We start from the raw sequence: 26,539 nt of genomic DNA, 5'->3' as shown, positions 1-26,539 counted from the left end.
TGAGCCTAGGAGGCCAAGGCTTCAGTGAACCATGGTCATGCCACTGCACTCCAGCCTGTGAGACAAAGCAAGAACCTGTCTCAAGAAAAAAACAAAAAAAGAGTTCATATGATTACTTTAGGATTTTTGATTGTATAGTTTGGTGCAAAAGTAATTGCGGTTTTTGGACATTAAAAAAATGGCAAAAAACACAATTACCTTTGCACCAACCTAATAACATTTCTAAATTAGTGTTTTATTTTAATAATAAGTTCCAGGGTGTGGACCTTACAATGGAGGGGAAAAATATATGTTGCTTGTCTGTGTATTTCCTGATTGAAGTGATTGAGTTAAATTCCAACTTTGAGCAGTTTTGTCACTGGAGATGCATTTTAGTCTTCCATGTTTTTTATGTTTATATATCTTTTCTCCTCTAAAGATTGTATCCATTTTAAGATAAACTGATAAATTGATAACAGCTTTTGGAGATAAAAGAAATATTAAAGTACACTTTTTTAAAACCAAACAACAATAGCACATGTGTATGTCCCAGCAGTTATATACCACTTTTTTTTTCATTTTTTATTTTTTATACTTTAAGTACTTGTATACATGTGCAGAATGTGCAGGTTTGTTACATAGGTATACATGTACCATGGTGGTTTGCTGCACCCATCAATCTGTCATCTACATTAGGTATTTCTCCTAATGCTATCCCTCCCCTAGCCCCCAACCCCCTGATAGTCCCTGGTGTGTGATGTTCCCCTCCCTGTGTCCATGTGTGAGAACATGCGGTGTTTGGTTTTCTGTTCTTGTGTTATTTTCCTGAGAATGATGGTTTCTGGCTTTATCCATGTCCCTGTAAAGGACATGAACTCATCGTTTTATATGGTTGCATAGTATTCCATGGTGTATACATGCCACATTTTCTTTATCCAGTCTATCATCGATGGCCTTTTGGGTTGGTACCAAGTCTTTGCTATTTTGAACAGTGCTGCAGTCAACATACGTGTGCGTGTGTCTTTACAGTAGAATGATTTATCATCTTTTGGGTATGTACTCAGTAATGAGATTACTGGGTCAAATGGTATTTCTGGTTTAGATCCGTGAGGAATCACCTCACTGTCTTCCACAATGGTTGAACTAATTTGCACTCCCACCAATGGTGTAAAAGCATTCCTATTTCTCCACATCCTCTCCAACATCTGTTGTTTCCTGACCTTTTAATGATTGCCATTCTAATTGGCATGAGATGGTATCTCCTTGTAGTTTGATATGCATTTCTCTAATGACCAGTGATGGTGAGCTTTTTTTCATGTTTGTTGACTGCATAAATGTCTTCTTTTGAGAAGTGTCTGCTCATATCCTTCACCTACTTTTTGATGGGGTTGTTTTTTTTTTTCTTGTAAGTTTGTTTAAGTTCTTTGTAGATTCTAGATATTAGCCCTTTGTCAGATGGAGAGATTGCAAAAATTTTCTCCCATTCTGTAGGTTGCCTCAGTTCATGCTGATGGTAGTTTCTTTTCCTGTTTAGAAGCCCTTTAATTTAATTAGATCCCATTTGTCAATTTTGGCTTTTGTTGCCATTGCTTTTGGTGTTTTAGTCATGAAGTCCTTGCCCATGCCTATGTCCTGGATGGTATTGCCTAGGTTTTCTTCTAGGGTTTTTATGGTTTTTAGGTCTTACATTTAAGTCTTTAATCCATCTTGAATTAATTTTTGTATAAGGTGTAAGGAAGGGATCCAGTTTCAGCTTTCTGCATATGACTAGCCAGTTTTCCTAGCACCATTTATTAAATAGGGAATCCTTTCCCTATTGCTTGTTTTTGTCAGAGTTTTCAAAGATCAGATGGATGTAGATGTATGGCGTTACTTCTGAGGCTTCTGTTCTGTTCCGTTGGTCTATATATCTGTTTTGGTACCAGTAACATGCTGTTTTGGTTACTGTAACTTTGTAATATGATTTGAAGTCAGGTAGCGTGATGCCTCCAGCTTTCCTCTTTTTGCTTAGGATTCTCTTGGCTATATGGGCTCTTTTTACTTCCATATGAAATTTAAAGTAGTTTTTTCTAATTCTGTGAAGAAAGTCAGTGGTAGGTTGATGGGGACAGCATTGAATCTATAAATTACTTTGGATAGTATGGCCATTTTCACAACATTGATTCTTCCTATCCTTGAGCATGGAATGTTTTTCCACTTATTTGTATCTTCTCTTATTTTCTTGAGCATTAGTTTGTAGTTCTCCTTAAAGAGGTCCTTCACATCTCTTGTAAGTTGTATTCCTAGGTATTTTATTCTTTGTAGCAATTGTGAATGTGCGTTTACTCATGATTTGGCTCTCTGTTTGTCTATTACTGGTGTCTAGGAATGCTTGTGATTTTTGCACATTGATTTTGTAACCTGAGACTTTGCTGAAGTTGCTTATCAGCTTAAGGAGATTTTGGGCTGAGATGATGGGGTTTTCTAAATATATAATCATGTCATTTGCAAACAGAGATAATTTGACTTTCTCTCTTCCTATTTGAATACCCTTTATTTCTTTCTCTTGCCTGATTGTCCTGGCCAGAACTTCCAATACTGTGTTGAACAGGAGTGGTGAGAGAGGGTATCCTTGTCTTGTGCTGGTTTTCAATGGGAATGCTTCGAGCTTTTGTCCATTCAGTATGATATTGGCTGTGTTTTTGTCATAAATAGCTCTTATTATTTTGAGATACGTTCCATTGATGCCTAGTTTATTGAGAGTTTTTAGCATGAAGGGGTGTTGAATTTTGTTGAAGGCCTTTTCTGCATCTATTGAGATAATTATATGGTTTTTGTCTTTGGTTCTGTTTATGTGATGGATGATGTTTATTGATTTGTGTATGTTGAACCAGCCTTGCATCCCAGGGATGAAGCCAACTTGATAGTGGTGGATAAGCTTTTTGATGTGCTGCTGGATTCGGTTTCACAGTATTTTATTGAGGATTTTCACGTTGATGTTCATCAGGCATATTGACCTGAAATTTTCTTTTCTTGTTGTGTCTCTGACAAGTTTTGGTGTTAGGATCATGCTGGCCTCGTAAAATGAGTTAGGGAGGACTCCCTCTTTTTCTGTTGTGGGGAATAGTTTCAGAAGGAATGGTACCAGCTCCTCTGTACCTATAGTAGAATTTGTACCTCTGGTAGAATTGTACCTCTGGTAGAATTTGGCTGTGAAGCCATCTGGTCCTGGGCTTTTTTTCTTTGGTAGGCTATTAATTGCTGCCTCAGTTTCAGAACTTGTTATTGGTCTATTCAGGGATTTGACTGCTTGGTTTAGTCTTGGGAGGGTGGATGTGTCTAGGAATTTATCCATTTCTTCTAGATTTTCTAGTTTGTGTAGAGTTGTTTATAGTGTTCTCTGGTGGTAGTTTGTATTTCTGTGGGATCTGTGGTGATATCCCCTTTATCATTTTTTATTGTGTCTATTTAATTCTCCTCTTTTCTTCTGTATTAGTCTGGCTAGTCCTCTGTCTATCTTGTTGATCTTTTCAGAAAAAAACCAGCTCTTGGGCTCATTGATTGTTTTTTGAAGCATTTTTCGTGTGTCTGTCTCCTTCAGTTCTGCTCTGATCTTAGTTCTTTCTTGTCTTCTAGCTTTTGAATTTGTTTGCTCTTGCTTCTCTAGTTCTTTTAATTGTGATGTTAGAGTGTCGATTTTAGATCTTTCCTGCTTTCTCCTGGGGCATTTAGTGCTATAAATTTTCCTCTAAACACTGTTTGGCTGTGGCCCAGAGATTCTGGTATGTTGCGTCTTTGTTCTCATTAGTTTCAAGGAACGTATTGATTTCTACCTTTATTTCGTTATTTACCCAATGGACATTCCAGAGCAGGTTGTTCAGTTTCCATGTAGTTGTGCTGTTTTTAGTGAGTTTCTTAATCCTGAGTTCTAGTTTGATTGCAGTGTGGTTTGAGAAACTGTTTGTTACAATTTCTGTTCTTTTGCATTTGCTGTTCTTTTGCATTTACTGCCAATTATGTGGTCAGTTTTAGAATAAGTGTGGTATGGTGCTGAGAAGAATGTATATTCTGTTGACTTGGGGTGGAGAGTTCTGTAGATATCTGTTAGGTCTGCTTGGTCCACAGCTAAGTTCAAGGCCTGAATATCCTTGTTAATTTTCTGTGTCATTGGTCTGTCTAATATTGACAGTGGGGTGTTAAAGTCTCCCACTATTGTCGTGTGGGAGTCTAAGTCTCTTTGTAAGTCTGTTGCTTTATGAAACTGGGTGCTCCTGTATTGGGTGCATATATATCTAGGATAGTTAGCTTTTCTTGTTGCATTGATCCGTTTACCATTATGTAATACCCTTCTTTATCCCGTTTGGTCTTTGTTGGTTTGAAGTCTGTTTTATCAGAGACTAGGATTGCGATGCCTGCTTTTTTTTTTTTTTTTTTTGGTTTCCATTTGCTTGGTAAATATTCTTCCATCCTTTATTTTGAGCCTATGCGTGTCTTTGCATGTGAGATGGGTCTCCTGAATACAGCACACCAGCAGGTCTTGACTCTTTATCCAATTTGCCAGTCTGTCTCTTTTCATGGGGGGCATTTAGCCCATTTACATTTAAGGTTAATATTGTTATGTGTGACTTTGATCCTGTCATTATGATGCCAGCTGGTTATTTTGCCCATTAGTTGATGCAGTTTCTTCATAGTGTCAATGGTGTTTGCCATTTCGTATGTTTTTGCAGTGGCTGGTACTGGTTTTTCCTTTCCATGTTTAGTGCTTCCTTTAGGAGCTCCTGTGAGGCAGGCCTGGTGGTGACAAAATCTCATAGCAGTTGATTGTTTGTACAGAATTTTATTTCTCCTTTGCTTGTGAAGCTTTATTTGGCTGAATATGAAATTCTGGGTTGAAAATTCTTTTCTTTAAGAATGTTCAATATTGGCCCCCACCCTCTTCTGACTCGTAGGGTTTCTGCAAGAGATCTGCTGTTAGTCTGATGGACTCCCCTTCATGGGTGATCCGACCTTTCTCTCTAGCTGCCTTTAACATTGTTTTCCTTCATTTCAACCTTGGTGAATGTGACGGTTTTGTGTCTTGGGGTTGCTCTTCTCGAGGAGTATCTTTGTGGTGGTCTCTGTATTTCCTGAATTTGAATGTTGGCCTGCCTTGCTAGGTTGGGGAAGTTCTCCTGGATAATATCCTGAAGAGTGTTTTCCAACTTGGTTCCATTCTGTCACTTTCAGGTACACCAATCACACTTAGGTTTGATCTTTTCTCATAGTCCCATATTTCTTGGAGGCTTTGTTCATTTCTTTTCATTCTTTTTTCTCTAATCTTGTCTTCACACTTTATTTCATTAAGTTGATCTTCAATCTGTGATATCCTTTTTTTCCGCTTAATCGATTCAGCTATTGATACTTGTGTATGCTTCACAAAGTTCTTGTGCTGTGTTTTTCAGCTCCGTCAGGTCATTTATGATCTTCTCTACATTGGTTATTGTAGTTAGCAATTCAGCTATCCTTTTTTCAAAGTTCTTAGCTTCCTCGCATTGGGTTAGAATATGCTCCTTTAGGTCAGAGGAGTTTTACTCACCTTCTGAAGCTTACTTCTATCAATTTGTCAAACTCATTCTCCATCCAGTTTTGTTCCTTTGCTAGTGAGGACTTGTGATCCTTTGGAGGAGAAGACGCCTTTTGGTTTTGGAATTTTCAGGCTTTTTGCACTGGTTTTTCCTCTTCTTCGTGGATTTATCTACCTTTGGTCTTTGATGTTGCTGACCTTCAGATGGGTTTCTGTCTGCACGTCCTTTTTGTTGATGTTGATGCTGTTCCTTTCTGTTTGTTAGTTTTCCTTCTAACAATCAGGCCCCTCTGTGGCAAGTTTGCTGGAGTTTGCTAGAGGTCCACTTCAGACCCTGTTTGCCCGAGTATCACCAGCAGAGGCTGCAGAGCGCCAAGATTGCTGCCTGTTCCTTCCTGTGGATGCTTCATCCCAGAGGGGCACTCTCCACATGCCAGCTGGAGCTCTCCTGTATGAGGTGTCTGTTGATCCCTGATGGGAGATGTCTCCCAGGCAGGAGGCATAGGGGTCAGGGACCCACGTGAGGAGGCAGTCTGTCCCTTAGTAGAGCTCCCAGCTGTGCTGGGAGATCTGCCAGTCTTCAGAGCAGGCAGGCAGGAACGTTTAAGCCTGCTGAAGCTGTGCCCACAACTGCACCTTTCCCCACATGCTCTGTCCCAGGGAGATTGGAATTTTATCTATAAGCCCCTGTCTGGGGTTGCTGCCTTTCAGAGATACCCTGCCCAGAGAGGAGGAATCTAGTGAAGCAGTCTGGCTACAGTGGCTTTGCTGAGTTGTGGTGGGCTCCGCCCAGTTCGACCTTCCTTGTGGCTTTGTTTACACTATAAGGAGAAAACCACCTCCTCAAGCCTTAGTAATGGTGGACGCCCCTCCCCCCATCAAGCTCGAGTGTCCCAGGTTGACTTCAGACTGCTGTGCTGGCAGCAAGAATTTCAAGCTAGTGGATCTTATAGCTTGCTGGGCTCCATGGGGGTGGGATCTGCTGAGCTAGACGACTTGACTCCCTGGTTTCAGCCCTCTTTCCAGGGGAGTGAACAGTTCTGTCTGGGTGGCGTTCCAGGTACCACTGGGGTATGAAAAAGACTCCTGCAGTTAGCTTGGTGTCTGCCCAAACTGCTGCCCTGTTTTGTGCTTGAAACCCAGGCCCCTGGTGTCGTAGGTACAGGAGGGAATCTGCTGGTCTGTGGGTTGCAAAGATTGGGAAAAGCGTAGTATCTGGACCAAAAATCACTGTTCCTCAAGGCACAGTCCTTCATGGCTTCCCTTGGCTGGGGGAGGGAGTTCCCCGACCCCTTGCACTTCCCGCGTGAGGTGACTCCCCAGCCTGCTTCAGCTCGCCCTCTGTGGACTGCACCCACTGTCTAACCAGTCCCAGTGAGATGAACTGGGTACCTCAGTTGGAAATGGAGAAATCACCCACCTTCTGCGTTGATCTCGCTGGGAGCTGCAGACTGGAGCTGTTCCTATTTGGCCATCTTGCCAGCCATTCACTTTTTTTTTTTAAATTAATAATGGAGTCTATCTGTCCTTCTGATTAATTTCTGGAAATCCACCATAGCACACGTTTTTCAAAAACCATATTGGTGATAACCAAGATCATGCTGACCTCTTTAGAATGTCAGAATAATTTTTATGCATATTAAGAATTTGTGGTTTCCAGCTTTATTTCCTTTTTGACTAAATGATAGTTCAATTTTTTTTATTTCACTGGAAATTAAATAGCTATTAAAGTAGATCATCTGCGAACATTTTATCAGTGGCCATTCAGAACTTGAGAAATAATATTTGTAACACATTAATTGGTCACACAATGTATCGTAGCTTTAGAAAACCTGTGAAACAATTTTTAGAAAGACTAACTGACAAGTAGCCTTCCTCCTTTGTACACAGTATCTTTCTATTCAGTTTTGTATCATGGTGAAGGCATTTTAAACTATAATTAAAGATTAAATTTAAGTTAAAATACCATTGTATATGTTGTTGACATTACATATAACTCAGCCGGGGTGGTAATTGACTGAATATACAGCATCTGTGTAAGGACAGCTAAGTGTACACTTATGCTGGCAATCCATAATCTCCTGTGCATGATCATCTGAAAGTTTTTCTCTTTTTCTAAGAATCTACTTTAAAACAAATCTTGTTTTTGGAAATGTTTTCATACAATGATGGACTTTGCTTTTATGCCTATGAAATTCTGCCTCTTTCATGGTTAAGCAACAGAGTCGCTTTTAGAGGTTTTTCGTTCTTCTTACCCCACTTCCCTCCTACTACAAATGCTTGGGCTTTACCTTTAGGGAAAAAAAATGCTTCTGTACTTCTGGGATACTACATAGACAACTATTTTTAATTATTGGGAAATTCATTTTATAGATTATATAGATTTAGTTTCTCTTAGAGTATCAATGGTAGTATAGCCTCATGCCTGGGTAAGCATATGAGATAGTATTCATTTAACCAATGCATAGTAGGTAAACTCAAGTTTCTGCTGTGAAGTGTAAGATGTATGAATTTCTAAAATATTTTTAAGGATGTCATACTATTTATAAACTCAGGTTGGGGATTAAATAGAAATTCATGCCTTTTATGCTTCTGAAATGCTATTTCTTCTGTGAACATTTTAACTTGTTAGCAAGGTTTTTTCCCAAGCTGCACATTTTAAATGTTGTATTGTCATGCTTAATGCTTATCTTGCTTTAGAATTCTACGCTATGTTCTCATGACTTAGCTTATTTATATGTTATTACCATTTAAAAGAAAAGGCCACAGTGTGCACGTGCGCGCACACACACACGCACACACAAGAATCATTAGCCACACGTGAGAATTAACTTCATCTTTTTGTCTTTGTATTTCTCTCCACCAGTGGTCGTGTTTTTCAAATCCTTATTCAAGCCAGTTTCTGTCCTTTGATTTTACTCTCGGTTGTACTCTGACAGTGTCCCTTCTAGGGGTGGATGTTCCGTCAAGCATGTCTGCGGTGCTAGTGGCTGAGCTTAAGCCAGGGAGTAACCAACCAAAACTCTCAGCCCTTGTGCAGTTATCTTGAAATTCACTTCTTATTAATACTCATTTTATCTTTTCTAGTTTTTCTTGATGAAAGCCATGAAAATATAATTAGAGTGAAGGAGTTTTGTCTTCTTGTTATCTATTAATGTTGCTGTGATTCCTAAGCAGTGAGATTCAGTTTTGTTACTGTTACTCATTTTTTTCTTTTTGCATGGAACATAATTTGTTTTTCCTGGTAGCTTTTATGATGTTTAACTTTTTTTTTTTTTTTTTTTTGAAAATATTTCTGTAGTTTTGTATGACTGGTTTTGTGTCTTTTCTTTGATTTCTTTATTTTTGTTAAAAATCTCTCAGTCTCATCTGCATCTCTAGTCTGGTTTCTTTAGATGTCTCTTTATTAATTGAAATTATTTTACATTTTATGGCCATAATACCATTTTTGCTTTCTGACACTCTGAAGATTTTTGATTCCTTTTTATATCTCTGGTCATATTTCCTTTTACAGTTTTTGTAATTCCACCTTGCTAAGATAAGATTTACATGTCTGATTTGCAACGTCTCTTTTCCTTCTTTGTAGTGAACTTTAAATTTCCTCTGTAGATTTTAATTGCACATATAATGTATTCTAAAATTACTTTTTAAAAAATCTTAAATATTTATTAGTTATTTCAGTTTTCTATTTATTTTACCTGTTTTCTGTTCAGTATCTACTCAGAATACCTAATTGTTGCTTTGACCTGTGCCAGAAGTATATAGTGGCTAATTCTCGTTGCATCAGTTTCTGTTTTGGAAAACATTTTTTTTTCTTTTACAATTTTGAATGGAAAAGTTTTTTTATTCAAAATTTCTTTAATAAAGAGGCAGCCAAAGCTTATATTGATATTCTAAGAATAACCTCATCTGTCAAATTTTCAAAGCATATATGTGTATGTGAAAATGCTTTTGTTTTTTGTGACAAGGGTCTCACTTTTGCCCAGGCTGTAGTTTGTGGAGTATAGTGACATGATCACGGCTCACTGCAGCCTTGAACTCCTGAGATCAAGCCATACTCTTGCCTCACCTTCCCCAGTAGCTCGGACCACAGGCATGTTCCAACATGCCTGGCTTTTTTTTTTTTTTTTTTTGTAGAGATGGAGTCTCACTGTGTTGCCCAGGCTGGTCTCAAACTCCTGGATTCAAGTGATCCTCCCGCTACAGTCTGCCAAAGTGCTGCGATTATAGGCATGAGCCACTGTGCCCAGCCGAAAATACATTTTTAAGACACACTGAAGACAACATTTCTGTACTTTTAAAATGTAACGACATAATATAAACCAGAAAATTAATTGCATCTTTCCAGTGTTGCACTCTATATTTTCCAAGGCTTGTCATTTGGGTAACAACTCTGGTACAATAAAATCATGGTATAATATCTTTTTTCCCTTTAGATGGACACTTTTGTAAATCCGCTTCGCAATTCTATGAGGAATGTTTCAAATGCAGTTAAATCCCTTCCTGATAGCTTGGCAGAGGGAATGACTAAAATGTCAGACAACATGGGCAAAATGTCAGAAAGATTAGGTCAAGACATAAAGCAATCATTTTTTAAGGTAAGAAGACATTTTCAGTAATGTCCAAAGCAAACTATTTTTAAGTCAACTAAGAAGTATTGAATTCTGGTTGGATTTACCTTATTCCCTTAACCTTATTTCTTTTCCAAATGTTGCTAGACACATAGTCTCATAAAGAATAAAAAACTAAAGAGAAAAATTCTTATCAGAAATGAGTATTATAAAATCCACTTACTTGTTAGTCTCTGCTGTGGTAGGGTTTTAAAATTCATTTAAAACCAAAGCTTAAAATTAGTAAAGTTAACTTTCTTTATCTTGTTTTATTTCATTATGCCATTTTTATCATAAAGTACTCTTAAATTTAGTAGCAAACAAATAAATTCTGTTGTGCAAATGAGTTATACTAGTATTCACTCAGGAAGCATAAAGTCTTATTTCTCCTGATTTACATGATAGAATGATTACCAGATCAAAGAGAAGAAAAGTTCATCATTACCATCAGTCTCTGGGCTCATACATTACTGGGTATAGACCTCTGCGTGTCATAGAAGAATTTCCCAGGGAGATTTTTTTTTTTTAATTACATTAACACATAAAGATACTAGACTATAGTTTGTTGAATTCCTAATTAACATTTAAAAAATCATTTTGACATAGTTACTTGAAGTTGTAATCAAGGCTATAAAACATATAGCTATTAGAATTTTGTAGTGGATAGATTATGCTTGAATGTAAGGGAAATGTATGAAAACATAGGTATTCTTTAATCTAAGGGCCACTCCTAAAATTGTGTGAGTCATACTTTTCTGTTAATTCTCGTACTTTCTCTGATGCCTCATTTTTATTTCTATTTGCGAGGAAGTATACTAACACTGAAATCAGTATTGTTCAATCCCACTTCTGCTGTTCATTACTCATATGAATTTGTACAAAAGTCACTGAACTTTTCTAGGCCTCTTTGTCGTCACCAGTAACTTGAGATGGTCTTGACAATCCTTCCTGTGCTGACAAAATGATTTTCAGCCAATACTGATCTTTCTGTCCTTTCCATCTAACATTTTGTTAATTTCTTAAACATATTAACATACTATATCAAAAGCTCTTCATGGCAAAAAGAAAGTCGATTGGAGCTCTGTTCCCTGGCAGTACTACTAACTACAGTCGTACATCACTTAACAACAGGGATATGTTCTGATAAATGTGTCATTGGGCGATTTCATCATCTGGGAACATCATAGAATGAACTTACACAAACCTAGATGGTATGTGTAAGTTCCGCAAACCTACTTCTCACTTAGGCTATATAGTATTGCCTATTGCTCCTAGGCTACTAACCTGTACAGCATGCTACTGTACTGAATACTATAGGCATTTCAACACAATGGTACACATTTGTGTATCTAAATATATCTACACAGAAAAAATGCAGTAAAAATATAGTGTTACAGTCTTATGGTACCACTCTGGTATTGTTGAACAAAACGTCGTTATGCGATGCATGACTTTTTGGCTTTCAAGTCATTTAACCTTTCATGGCTTTGAATTCTTCTAAAAAATATGGGAGTTTGACTGACTAATTTTTCTTTCTAACTCAAAAGTCATTTATTTTGTAAAGGAGAAAACCCTTTTAGTAATGAAATAATTACTCTTTGTATTTGGGTCCAAATTTTAGATTGTTAAATTTGGCTTATATATTGTACCAAAAGTCAGATCAAATGCTGATACTCATTTAGGTTTATTATTGTGTTGTGTTCTTTCACTGTCTGCTTTAGTGTGTTTACTTTGTGGGTTTGGTTTTGGTTTTAGGTGCCTCCTTTAATTCCTAAGACTGATTCAGACCCTGAACATCGCCGAGTTTCGGCTCAACTTGATGATAATGTGAGTTAATTTTATTCTTGGTAGTATTTAGTTTAAGTCATACTTGGCATATCTTTTTAACTTTTTAATGAAGTGTAATATGTATATGTATCATTAATGTGCGCATATTGTGAGTGTTAAGCTTGAAGAATTCTTACAAACTGAACATGCCCATGTAATTAGCACTCTAATCAGAAAACAACATAACCACTACTCCAGAATAGCCCCTCATCCTCTGTTCCTGTTAGGACCTTCTCCTCCACCAGGGACCATCACTATCCTAACTTCTACTCTGCTTTTATACTTTGTGTATATGAAACTGTAATGTATGTGTTCCATGAAGTCTGGCTTTTTTGCTTAACATTGTGATGTTCTTCCATGATGTTTTGTGTGATTGTAGTTTCTTCGTTCTTGTGGCTTTATAGTATTCCATTTTGTGAATATAGTACAATCTATTTGTTGTATCATGAATAGTATTTCTGTGAACATTCATACACGTCTGTACATGTTTCTGTTGGATCTATACTTAGGAATGAAAGTGCTGTATCAGGATATATATATATAAGTTCAGTTTTAGTAGATACTGCCAAGTACTTTTTCAAATTATTTGTACCGTTTACATTGCTATCAGCAGTACATGAGAGTTCCAGTGTTCTACATCCTGCCAATACTCAGTATTTTGTCTTTCTAATTTTAGCCAATCTGGTTGTTGTATTTCATGTGAATTTGCGTTTTTATAACTGTTGAAATGTTGAACACCTTTTCATATGTTTATTGGCCATTTGAATGTTCTGTCTTATGCGTCTGTCAAGACCTTTTGTCATTTTTCTATTGGCTTAGCTGTCTTAGTTCTTTTGATTAGTAGGAGTGCTTTATGTAATCTGAATGTGAGTTCTTTGTCGGATATATGTAATACATTGTCTTCTACTCTCTAGGTTTCTTTCTTGTGCTATATATGTAATCTGTGCCTATTACAGGGTCACAGACATGTCCTAGAATTTTCTTTAAAAACCTTTTTTGTTTTACTGTAACAACATTTAGGTTTGCAATTCATCTGGGATTGATTTTTGTTTATGAATTGAGGTATGGGTCCAGTTGATCCAAACACCATTTACTGAAAGGGCCATCTTTTCCCCACTGTACTGTTTCTCCCTTATCACAAATCAGGTTACCGTATATGTTTGGATCTGTTTTATTCTGTTCTATTAGGCAGATTTATTTTAAGGTTGTAATTATCTCCTTTCCGTTTCCAATTCAATTTGTTTATAATCAACTGTCTTAAACAAAAATAATATTTTTATTTGCTTTTTCAAGATTATTTTAAGATGTTATTAAGTTTATTGATGGCATAATATCCATAACATTGTACCTTTTGGTATGTGGTTTTTACAGTTTAGCTATTTATTAGATTTTCATATGACATCAAACTCGTAGGAATATACTTGATCAGAGAATATGGAAGAATTTATTCTGTCTCAGTGATGAAATGGGTCTCCTTCTCCCCACTGGTTTTGATTAAGCTATTTGATTTCAGTTTTTGAAATGGAAGGTGCACTAAGGAAATGTTTACAACATGACAGTGAAAACTGTGTAGCTCATGCTTTCTTGCCAGTATTTAAATTACAGTGTTGATGAGGAAATAATTGGAAACAGTTTCTCAGTGATGAAAGAATTATAAAATTACTAACAATTGTATGTGGTACTAAATCTGTACCTGCTTTTTATTTTATACGTATTTTTTCGCATCAGAGCATTCCGATCATCTTCCTTCTTACCTTACTGATTGTATACTCCCATAATAAAACTGTACTGACTTTTATTTGTTAAAAACTAAAAGAAAATTCTAGTAATTTAGTAAACTATGCCTTTTGTAATGTGAATTTAGTTGTGTGCTGGATTGAACTTCAGCATCTTTTTCCTGAAAGTACATAAATACATACAATTTACTAACTAAGCAAAATACATTATTCTATATAGTTTGTGTTTTGTTCTATTAAATATATGGAGATGTTGAGAATATCTTATTCTTGTGAAAAAGATGCATTAGAAAATAGACAAAGGGTCTAGCATTTGCCTTATCAAATTCATACAGTCTCTGCCAATAGTAAGAACCAACTCATCTTTTCCTAGGACCTTCATGAATCTACTTTGCCTTGAAAATGTTAAACTATAGCCTTAAAATGTATTCATTATTGTGGGACTATGAAGTTCTGTATTCTGTCAGAATGACTGCTAGAAATTTTTTTTTTTACATTAGAATTTAATGTCAAGTTATGAAGGCTAAAATGTAACTTGTTCTCTGACTTGTGAAATACCAGTCATTTAGTAAAAGCAACAAAAGTAACCATTCATAGTAGATAGCTAACTCAAACTTATTCTTATTTCTTCCCATATTTTGTCAGGTGGATGACAATATTCCACTTAGAGTAATGCTGCTTCTCATGGATGAAGTATTCGACTTAAAAGAAAGAAATCAGTGGTTGCGAAGGAATATCAAAAACCTACTTCAACAGCTTATTAGAGCTACATATGGTGATACTATTAATAGGTACCACTCTTTTTCTCCTCTCTTCTAATCTGATTTTACTTAGCTATTAAACTTTTACTTCTGGAAGTAGATTGCTCAACCTTTGTAAGAGAATTTTTTTCTCTGGGTCTTTTAAGAACATCGTTAAAGCAGTCTGTTGCTCTCAGGGATAATTTACATCCAAATTAAGTTGCTTGCTCTATGAAAGTCATATTTATTTTTTTCACCTTCTAAAAATTTAACCTTACTCATTTACATTTCTTTACTTTCAGAAAAATAGTTGACCATGTTGATTGGATGACTTCACCTGAACAAGTAGCCGACTCAGTGAAACGTTTCAGGTATATCTTAAGACACAGTCACTTCTTTCAGGTAGTACAGAGTTTAGCATTGTTATCACTAATTAACTTTCATTGCTTTTGTTTCCTTCCTGGACATAAAGTTGGTTTAGTTATCATTGATAAGCAAAAAGACTTCTAAGAATTATACTAAACGTTTGTCTCATGAACCTATTGATCTTTGTTTCTTTAAAACCAGAATAGGAAAAGTATAGAAGAAAGATCTTGCAAATGATAGGCTACATTTTTATCACAATACAGTGGCTGTAAGATAATTGAAATATTCACCTAAAAATGTTACGGTTGTATAATCAAATATCTAGTTTTGGGGATTAGTTTTTCTCAGTTGTATTTGCTAACCTTCATTTTAAATGGAACTTTTTAAGTAAGTCTCTTTGGCTATGTTTTAATTTTTTATTAAATATTGGAACCTATACAAGGAACAAAAATTAAGTAGATACTCTACTTCATATACAAAAAATACTGAGTCCCTCCTCTGGGCCTAGCACTCAGCCCATTGCTGAGATAAGATGCAGTCCCTTGAGGAAAGTACAGCTAGTAGAGAAATAAACCTCTTTTCTAAAAATGAAGATAAGCAATGCGTAAAAATTCATGGCATCACGTATTTGGAAAGGAAGGAAAGGAAGCAAGAAGGGAACTATCAGTATTGAACACTAACTAAGTTCTTGGCACTGTGCACGGTATTTTATGTATGCTTTCTGATTTTATGCCATTTTATGAGGTAGATATTTTGTCTCTATTTTGTTAGAAGTAAATTGAGGATTAGAGAAGTTGAATAGGCTCTCAGGCTACAAAGTGGGGAATCTGGTTTCTCTAATCTGAAGCTAAGTTTCTTCCCACTGTACCATACTGTTTCCAAAACTTGGACAACCTGCCCTGGCATGTTTATTTTATTTCAGGTGGGTAAATGATGTTCCTCTGGAGTGGTGATTCTCAGCATTGGCTGTTCATTGAAATCACCTGTAGAACTTTAAAAATTACTAATGCCTGGATCCCATGTCCAGGGAGTCTGACTTAATCCAGTGAAAGGCCTGTACATTAAGAGCCTATAAAGCTCTCAGGTGCTTCTAATGTGTAAAGTTAAGAACAGCTGCTCTGGGGAGTCTGACCCTCACACCAAATTCCCAGATGAAAGGTTAGTTTTTGTGCTCATCCCTGCCTTCAGACCAAGAGTTGGGGAACAGGAGTAAAGCCCACTGAAAGTTAAGAAGAATGGGTTGTTTTACGTGTGAAAGTCAATCCATCTGTAAGTTGTGGGCTTGGAATTTAGTCTTATGTAGGCTTAATTATAAGAGGAGTGGGATGGCATAACTGAAGGAGATAGGTGTTAAACTCTAAGGCATTGAAATTCAAGATATTGTAGGGTTGCATTTGGATGAGATGTTCCATCAGCGGATGCCCACTTTGAGTTTAAATGGCTGTGATATAGTCATCTACGTATCCCATTTTGCTGTCTTCATTAGTGTTTATGAACTGCATTGGTGCATAATTTATCTGTTATTTTTTCTTGTGTTTGTTTTTTTTTGAACCCCAAAAATTGAACCCTACACTTGGTCTTTGTTGAATATCATTAAAGCTATATATTAATAAAATTTCAGAAACTTTTTGTTTCTCTTCGCATTTGTATTTTCTGTAGAAATTTGAAATAATTTTATCAACTTGTATCATTAGAAAATGAAAATGTTTACAAAATTTATTTAATCTTCTCAAATAGAGATGCATTTTGGCCAAATGGCATTTTAGCAGAGACTGTTCCATGCAGAGATAAAAGTATTCGAATGAGAACAAGAGTAGCAGGAAAAACGAAATTACTTGCAATTATGCCAGGTGAGTGGGCATGTGTAGTTAAAAATCTCTATAATTTGTCACTCTTCTGAATTTTTAGCATTCATCATGCCAGTGTAACTGCCTTTTGATTATAACAACTACCTTTTGATGACTTAATACATATCAGGCACTGTGCTAGGCATTTCTCATATGTTCTTAATCAGTCCTCATAACCCTACTGTAAAGCTAAGGACTGTTAACATCACCACTTTGTATGTGAGGAAACAGAAGCTCAGAGAGGTTAAATAATCTATCCAGTGTTTATAGCTACTAAACAACAGTTGGTATTCTGACTCGGCTTTAAGTGATGTGAAAGCTTATGCTTTTAACCATTTGCTTTGCTGCCTTGAAACATATTGGGAGTTAAGTTAAATAAAATACATGACAGGTGAATGGGCTAATAAAATATAAGGTATGAATTTTTCAGGAAGAATATTTGTTCTACTTAGGAAAACAAATTATTTCAAAAACTCCATCTACATAGAAACAACTGATTGGCTGATTATTAATCTTTATTAATATATAATCCCAAACAAAATATACTTAGTAGCATTTTGTTGGTCTGATTTTAGTTACTTCATTAGGGTACAGCTATCTCACTACCTTAGATTTACTTTTTCTCGTTTTTCTTCTTTCAATCAGAGAAGTTATATAATGTGAAAAGCAATTTAATGTGGCTGGGAGGTGGTGATGGTGGTTTTGCCACTTGTTAATGAATATCTTTGAAAATGCCGACATGTCTTTTCTCTGTATTTTAATTCTGGATGTAGAGAATGAACAGACATATTTGTGCATTATTTAATATCACACAATACTTATTTTTTCTCTAATTTTGTTATAATTCAGAACTCTCTTTTCTCCATAAATTTTAATGACCAGCTTTGTCTTCCGTCAATTAAATTAAAAATTTGCCACATGATTTTAATTCTTACCTATATACTGTTTCATTTGTTGGTAAAAAAGCAAATTATAGAAATAACATTTTAGAAAAATAAGAAACAATTGCTTAGGATATTATTTAATATACTATTATAGTAAACCTGATTGTGCTATATAGACTGACTCAGTTATCTAGCTGGAAGAAATCTTTATTCACCAAATATTTATTGAAAGTTATTATGTGCCAGATGCTGTTCTTTGCACTTATGTTTGCCTTCTTGGAGATTACTATCCAATAGAAATAGAGGGACTCAAAAACACACAAAACAAATAAATGGAATGTAGTATGTTAGATAAGTGGTAAGTACTAAAGAGAAAGATACTGCAGGAAAATGGAATAGGTAGTGTCGGATGGGTTGCAGTTTTAGATGGGGTGGCCAGGGCAGGCCTCACTGAGAAGATGACAGTGGTGTGAAGATTTGAAGGAAGTGAGGGTACATATAAAAGTATGTGAATTTATATATACATAATCCTTGCTTATTTTTTAGTAAATTCTCAAAATTTTTGCTATAAATTATTTGGTACCCCTAGTTAGATAAAGACTTTTTGGGAATTGTATGTTTCTTTCCAAAGCAGCAAAATGATATTTATATTATCAATATTATGAATAATTATGAATATGAATAATTAATAATCATACATGTTGGTCTCATAATCAAATCTCTGTAGTAACTAGGTGTTATTTATGAATAAATGCCAAATTTGCTCACTCGTAGTCACAACACCATCAGTTTTCTATTTTCTTCACTTTCTTCACTTTGAATTTAAATAAAATTCAACCAAACTTGTACTATCCCCATTTCTTGAACATGCTTTGTTATTTTAGTTACTGCTTATTTGCTCATTCATGTCCATTTCACCAAGGCTAATCCTTCATCTCATTGCACCTATCAAAATCCTGCCCAAGTAGAAAGTCTCCTTTACCTGTCACTTTCTTAAAGGGAACTTTTCTTTGTTACCACATCTGGAAGTCTCCCCACTACAAATATTCTTACACTTTTAGCATTTTTATGGCATGGTTACTATGTCAGGGGTTTTTGTAGATCAGGAATTAGGGGTTTTTTTTTTCCTGTGTTCCAATGAAACTTTATTCACCATCATGGATTAGTTTGTTTCTTTATAGCATTTGTTACTGTTCATTAGGTGTACTAAGAATATTTGTATAATATTACAAAGTTTACAGATCACTTTTCACATTATCTCTTTAAAGACTTATAAATCCTTATAGTTATAAGGATGTTTGTTATTATAAATTCTCCTTTTCAGATGAGGAAAGAGTCAGGGTGGTGGGTAAGTATCACATGGGTATTAAGGGACACGTTTGTAATCATAGTTTGGGATCTTTGAGACTTTTTTTTATCTTTTACACCTGTGCTATATTCTCTCCCAGTAGCTTTTGCATAAGTGGGTAAATAGATGCATGCATGCGAAGATGCATATTAAGCTTCAGCTGTAGTACATAGCTGAAATGCATTAACTGGTTACCTACTGTTTATCAGTTACTCTGCTGTGTACCTTAATTTAAGAGCATTTAAGAGTTTAGGCCTTGTGTTTCCTTTGAGTAATTGTGTGTATTTTCCCCCACTTCATTTAGATGAACTGAAGCACATTATTGGGGCTGAGACAACACGGAAAGGTATTCTTCGTGTTTTTGAAATGTTTCAGCATAACCAATTAAATAGGAGAATGGTTTATGTCTTCTTGGAAGGCTTTTTAGAAACCTTATTTCCACAGTATAAATTCCGTGAACTTTTCAACAAACTGCATTCACGGTCAAAGCAGATGCAGAAATATAAACAGAAACTTCAAACTACGCAAGCGCCTTCTTTACAGAAAAGGTGACACTCCACTCTATGAAGCTGGTGTTCATTTTGTCCAGGACTAATGGTATGGACAGATCTTCTGGGGCTTAACTCAAATACTGTTGTGTCTGCACCAGTCTTTTAGTGTCTCAAAATAGATTATTAATACATCCATAAGTCTGTGGTTCTTCTCATTCTCATCTATAATCCACCATTAACAAGAGAGATTTCTGTGTCTTAAATGATTTGGTGCATATTTTGCAACATTGAGAGAAAACTGCCCCCATCTCAAGCAAGAATGGCGTTGGTTTCTTCCATTTCGAACTAATCAGCATTCTCCAGCAATGACAAAATGCCAGAGTGTATATATGAAAGCTAAGGAAAGCACAAAACAATGGTTCAGAGATAAATTGGCTAATTTGTTTAACGGTTGGAGACTGTGCAATGTATGATTTGGAGGAATTTGGCATAATGATTTTGTAGGTCTGTGTCAGCATTTTGATATATTGTGAATTAGCCAGGTGAATGATCCTTGAAACATCTCTTTCAGGTCTGCGGAAAGAGACAGAATGCCCTTAAAGTGTGAAATAACCTTATACCTGAATTACAGTTTTGTGATATAAAATAAAGCTGAGTATAAAATAAAACCAATCAAACACAGAATTTGATTGGATTTGTTATTCATTGGTATACAACAATTTTTATTCTTATGTGTGCTTTAAGGGCTGTGTTATGCTCTTATGGTACTCAGTTTTGTGTTTCCTTTTGGCATTCTTTGTGCAAAAAAGAAGCATGTGGTGGCTCTCATTTAAATTTCAAAATTATTAGTTTTATCTTTAACAGATTACTGATTATACAGAAGATATAATTTATTGGAAGAACTGCCAAATACATTTTGTCCTTCTAAAAATATGGAAATTTAAATAGTAGTCTGGAAAGTTACCATATGATAATTTTTAATTATGTGATCTAGACATGCCTTAGGTAACTGCAGAAATAGCAAATTAAATGATTAATGAGCTTATTAGTCATAGTAAACATACAAATTCCTAATTCTATGACAGTGTACATATATGAAAATAAATGAAAAAAGAACTATAATATTTTTTAAAATATGCTTTTATTTATGTTTCACATAATGTAAAATTCTACAAAATAAAGCTAGTAGGCAAAACCCCTCAGTGTATACCTTTAAACCCATAAATTAATTTTATACCAATAAAATAAAATACTTTCTCTAGTTTTGGAGCTTCTGTATTTCCTATAATTTTCTCACTGTCCATTTTATCCATCTTAGAAGTCTTCATGTCCCTTCTATGCAGGATTTCTGCGTAGTTTTAAATATTTTCATTGTCTAAGGGTTTGGGTGTGTCAGCTTTTTTTGTTTTAAAAATAATTAACACTAAAACCTTAAAATAGTGAAGCTACTTATCAGACCACTGAGCCAAGATCCTGGTATTAAAAGAAAGTCTGGGTGCTTAAGATAAAGGGACAGAGTATTGGTATCCCAGTTATTTGGGAGCTTTAAGATTGGAACAAGATATCACTGTCTTGTTTTCACTTAGATCCTACTTTCAAAGTGAGGCCTATTAACAGAATAAAGCCTTCCTTTAAAGCTTTATAATAATCATATTTATTAATAATGCTGTTGTGTATACTTATAGTATGCATATATTCAGCATATGTTGCATGTCTTCAGAATTACATAAAATGAAATCCCTTTCATTGCAACTTGCAAGTGAGAAGAGATCCTTAGTGGCTCTGGTGGAAGAAATAGTATTTCTTCTTCTCAGGGTGTCTCCCTGCCTTGGCCCCTCCCTGAGCCCTAGGCTTTAAAAGTGAAGATGTGTGAAACATGTCTGTGGGAAGCATCAGCATGGCCATAAGTGCAATGATTTTCATATATGCCCCTGCCCATTTCAAGTATATTTTTGACATGAATAAATCTAAGAGTATACGGAATGATTCATGTAAGAGCCTAGCGTGTACATGTGAAAGAGCATTTCTATATAATGTGAGGAGCACTGGCCATCAACCAGGGAAAGAAAGGTCATGTAATACTGTAAATTTTCAAAATAGAGCCCTACAAGATAACTGCAATCATACCAAAAACTATTTGAGTAAATAGATTTTTAAAGTAATTTTTGTTTAAAAGAGTTTATATTTCAGAAGCAGAAAATGTCAAATGATAGTCTTTGTAAATGGTGGTGCATCTTCTCTATGCACATCTGTGTTTTACATCAGAAAGAGCTGTGGTCGTGCTAAAATTAGAGATAACTTTTTGAATGACTTGGTCAAGCTGTGTGTAAAATATTTAACCATAAGTCAAGTACAGTGTACTATGTTTAATAAAGTTACTACATTTAATGCATTTATTGCATATATGAATATATATGTGAAGAGGCTTTATGTCTTCTCTTATTTGATTTTGAATGTTTTTTAAGTCAGTGGTGCCTTTAGGCAAGAACTTTCTAAATTAATCATTCTTTGTGTTTTCTGATTTTTCAGGTAACGTGTAAACTATTTAGAAACCATCATAGTTTATTCACCTTAAAAAATTGATTGTATTATTTAAATATATCACTTAGATGGGCATTTCCTATAATTAGGATATTCCAAATAGTTGCTGAAATCAATTGTGCCATTGACCAATGGATGCACTTGGTTAGCCTTAATTTTTTTTAAAAGAAAACATTAAAAACTTTCTTGAGTATTTCAGTTTGTTCATTTTAAGTTTGTGCTGCTGGTATTTGGGGAAAAAAATCAAACAGTTAAATGCTACCAGAAAGTGTACCAATTTTTATAAAAATTAAGAATAATATAAATTTCTCAATCTAAAATTTTAATTTTGTGCAATATTTTCATTTAATGCATGTGTATTTGAGTAATTGTAAAAAATGAATTTTTAATTTTTTGAGATGTAGCTTAAACTGTCTTCTTAATCCAACAACTTACATTCCGTTGTTGCTGCATCCTTTTATTTAAGGACTTGTTTTAAAAGTCTTTTTTGTCACTCCTTGGAAAATTCTTTTATTAGTAGTAAATTTTGCTTATAGGAGCATGGCTCCTGTATTACAAGGGAAAAAATGTAAAGAGCACATTTTAGGATTATACATGTTAAAAGATAATGTGTGCATATCATTGTACAGTAAGTGTCAACTGTGTGCCTAACTGTTCTATCAATACTTTCCTTCTTTAACAAAGAAACAACAATCAGAATGTCAGTTATTTTTATTCAACTAAAAGGATTAAAAAATTTATTTGGTTTGCGTTCTGTCCATTAGAAAATACTAATAAAGTATTAACAAACATTTTTGTTGAGTTCATTTAGTAGTAATGTATTTTTGTTACTTTTAAGATGCTTGTTCAGTAGTCTTATTTTTAGGTCTGTTTGTATTTTCTTTTCTTTTAGATATCAATCAATTCAAGTTCCAGGTTGGTAGATGAGTGCTTGAGTGATTACTGACTTAAATGGACTGAATTTAGCTTTTTCTTTTATGGGGCAAATAATTTACACCACAGTGTTAAAGAAACTTTATACTTCCTCCTCATATAAAATTATAAAATATTTTTCCCACAGTTGAAAAGATTCATAATTAGTAATCCATTTTATTTGATCTCATTTTAAATTCATATTTTGACTAATATTTTAGACTTTTTCCTTTCTAAAAGTAGATTGGTCATAATATTTGCATCCTTCTTGGAGCTGTTTCAATAGACTTCTAAGGCATCAGATGTGATAACTTCTAGCCCATCAGGGATTGGCATAATATTTCTTAAAATGCATGTGGTAAAATATTGTTCCCTATAAGATGTTCCTGAGGGGAAAGTTTTATACTTTTATGTAACGTATACAGGACTATCTGTATATGAACCAAAAAGCAAAAATATTCCTTCATAATTCAAATGATTATATCAAAAATTCTGAGATGTTCTATAAGAAACCTGTTGAACTTTGCTTACCTAATTTCCTAAACTTAACCTCAGAATCTTTTGTCATGAGCAGCTTGAGGATGATGTTCTCACGGAATGTAGTTTGGAAAATCTTTAGTAGGAGAGAAAAAAAGGTGAAGTGTCTTTAGTTAGGGAATGTAAACTGGACAGAAAACCCAGTGGATTTGGAGCACAAAGAATTTTTTCTTGCCTGCCATTTTAATGGAAAGTTCAATCTTTGGAAGAAAAGGAAAAGATGGAAAAAGGGTGAAGATGGAAAGTTAACAGCTGATTATATAGCAGATATTAAAGAGTAGAATTTGGCTCTGAATACCAGAGTAATGACTTCAGTGAGGAATAATAGAGCACATCTCATGAGAAGCGGGAAAGATACTTCCACAGATTTTGCTCATGTGACCAGAAGAATAGTAACTCAAAAATGTAAGGGGAAGAAGGAAATGCCATACAGTTTAGTTTATAAAATATTTGTGCCAGACATTGACCCATATATGTAATGACAGGTAATATGTTTGATTTAGGAAAACTTGCAGTAGCTGAGTGAAAATGAAACTTAACCCATGGGTTTACCAATGGAGTGTGTGAGATGTGTGTTAAAGATGATATTTTAAATTGGTAAACATGATCTTTTACATATCATCAAGAGTGAAATGAAACAATAAAACTATGTATTAGGAGTTTTCCCCTTGGTGATTGACTAGGAGGACTTACAAAACTCAGCATATAGTCATACAGCTAAGATTTATTATGGCAAAAGGATATAGAACAAGAGCAAAAAAAAGTGCATGGACGAAGTCTGGGAGAACAAGGCTCCAGCTGCCAACTGTTCTCTCCCAGTAGAGTCACACAAGATGCAACTTAACTCCCACAGCAAGGAGTTGTGACAACACCTGTAAAATGTTGCCAACCAGGGAAGCTCTTTCGAGACTTGGTGCCTGGGGTTTTATTGAGGGCAGTTTATTTAGGAACCCTCTGCCTGGCACGTAACGGAATTCCTTTATGGAATTTCTTTCTCAGAAAATTGTGGTCAACATATCCCATATTTTTGGTACAGTTTAGGCTTACTGAGCCATTTTTATCAGTTTTGGGAATTTATGGGAACACTCCTAAAATCTTAAGTTCTCAAACACCTGCAGCCTTCTTTGCAAGTAAACTCCTTTCCTAAATGCTGTTGTCTGAGTTTTCCTTTGACAGGTGGATGTTCCACTGGGATGCCCAGGTGACTTACCTCTTGAGCCAGTTTTGCCTCATTGGCTGTTTACATCCAGGCTCACCTAGCCTCCAGGGATGGACCTCATTCAACAGTTAGAGGCTTTACACTTGCTGACTGTTTTCTACTTTCCCCTCCTCATGGCTCTTTTTCTGGGTCTCGGTCAAGTCTTGTTTTGAGTTTGATTAGTGCATAGCTACTTTATTTCTCAATTGGTGGAAACAGTGTTAGGGAGCTGACTTCTGTGGTCTGACCTAATTTTCTGCCAAGCAGCTATTTATCTTTCTTGATTGTCTTCATGTCTTCAAGACTCTTGATATCAGCTGGCATCTTGGTCAGGCCAATATCTTGTCTCTCCTGTATGATTACGTGGTTCATGTTGCAGCCTAGATCAGTTTCTTCTGCCAGTGGCAGAATCCTTCATGTTCCTTGTCTTATTTATTTTATTATTATTTTTCAATGTGTGGGTGCTCTCTTGTTTTATTGTATTTGGGGTGAGGTTATTTTATGGCATGGTCCAGGGTAAACTGTAAGGCCTGGGTGCCCTGCTGCGAGGTCAGGGGCAATGGGACTAAGACTGCAGAGTCCTGGCTCCCCTACTACCTACCAATTGCTGGCCCTGTGTGGGGGTCTCTTCTGCTTTATCTGGCCTGAAAGAGACAGATGTTTCTGATCCCGGGGCTCCTGGGGGTTGGTTCCCAGTATTTCCAGGGATAGAGCGTGCTGTGGGCACTGGTGGGAAGCTTTGGTGTCTCCTCCCAGACTCTATCTGTGCCTCTTTATCTCTTTCTTCAGCTTCTGGACCTTGAGCACCAGAGCTTCAGCCCTGACCCCCTCCTGCCCTTACAGCAGGGCCTGGTTCAGCTCCAGCTGCTGCTCCAGCAACTCCTCAGCTTGGTCCAGCTCAACTGTGCGGTGGGCTTAGGGTCCTGTTGAGGTGGAGTCGGGGAGCATCAGCCAGGGCAGGGGGCGCTTAGACCCTTGGAACCTGTGTTGCAGGGTCTGGCTGTAAGGAAGGAATTCAACCTCCCTTTCTCTTTTTCTAGCCCATTAGGTTAAGGTCCCCTGTACTGAGAAGCCCAGAGAACTCCCTTTCTTGGGCATGTTCCTTGTCTTGTTTACACAGTACTATGAGCTTTAAAAGTATTCAAGAAAATAGTTTTCATGCTTGCTGGAAAGCAAGCCATCTTTCAGCTATCCTTTGTGTCTCTGATCTCTCTCCTCCAATAAGTTGGTGAGTTTCATTCTTTATTTTTGATTAAGAAGGATGAAGTTATTAAATTTAGGCTGCTAGTTCTGTGTGTGTGTGTGTGTAAATAAAAGACTTCTTGTAAAGTGTGTGTGTGTAAATGAAAAAAAAAGACTTCTCCTTGTAAAAGCTTTTTACAGATGTTTATACTTGTAACAGTTCTTGTATTTGCAGCTGGCATTTACCCACTTTATGGTCTCTCAACTTCTGGAAATTATGGATATTAATTAGACATAAAAATTTATCACTTCTATGCACTACTGGTGATATCTGATTTAAAAATACAGATTAACCATCAAATGTGAGGGAGTGATGCAGGGATTTAAGTAAAAAATTTGAAATTAGTTTTACATAGTTGTAAAGACTTCAGATTTAAGAATTTTCCTCTAAAAAAATTATATTAATGAGTATGTAAGTGTAATGGAATGAGACAGCAGACTGAATGGGGAAATTACTTCTGGTTTTTCTGGAGATTCGTGACCTCCTAAGCAACCTAAAGGGTGTTGAGTAGCTTGGAGTTTTCTTTATCGTTTCTTTAAAAAAAGAAAAAATGTCCCATAAAAGAAAATGAATCAAACACAAATCAGATGGTCTGAAAAAGTTTTGTGTTTAAAAACAAAACATACATACATAAATACTGAAATGGAAAGAAATTTGGCACTAAACTCCTCCAGAGTACCCAAATGTTAGATAAAAGTATTTTATCATGAGTTATACAATATTTTCTAAATACGTTTG

General features: G+C 35.7%; 1 protein-coding gene across 9 annotated transcripts in view; it reads left to right on the top strand.

Annotated features, from left to right (window-relative positions):
• LOC105475640 (sorting nexin 13) overlaps positions 1 to 26,539 on the top strand; it is a 469,096-nt gene that overhangs the window by 129,512 nt on the left and 313,045 nt on the right. For 6 of the 9 annotated variants that reach the window (XR_011622210.1, XR_011622209.1, XR_011622211.1 and 3 more), the window contains exons 21-26: positions 9,958 to 10,119; positions 11,887 to 11,958; positions 14,340 to 14,485; positions 14,737 to 14,805; positions 16,538 to 16,650; positions 19,184 to 19,225. Coding sequence is in view for 5 of the 9 variants with exons in the window: in XM_071094915.1 (XP_070951016.1) it covers positions 9,958 to 10,119; positions 11,887 to 11,958; positions 14,340 to 14,485; positions 14,737 to 14,805; positions 16,538 to 16,650; positions 19,184 to 19,225 (604 nt within the window). In the remaining 4 variants the exon portion in view is untranslated. Of the gene's footprint in view, positions 1 to 9,957; positions 10,120 to 11,886; positions 11,959 to 14,339; positions 14,486 to 14,736; positions 14,806 to 16,537; positions 16,651 to 19,183; positions 22,703 to 26,539 lie in introns of those variants that run through there. The other 3 variants (XM_011731067.3, XM_011731064.3, XM_071094913.1) reach the window with 1 other exon arrangement.

Source organism: Macaca nemestrina, chromosome 4 (genome assembly GCF_043159975.1).
Source record: "Macaca nemestrina isolate mMacNem1 chromosome 4, mMacNem.hap1, whole genome shotgun sequence".
Classification (NCBI taxonomy): domain Eukaryota; kingdom Metazoa; phylum Chordata; class Mammalia; order Primates; family Cercopithecidae; genus Macaca; species Macaca nemestrina.
The sequence above is the reverse complement of the archived record's forward strand: the minus strand, read 5'-3'. Positions and strand labels throughout refer to the sequence as shown.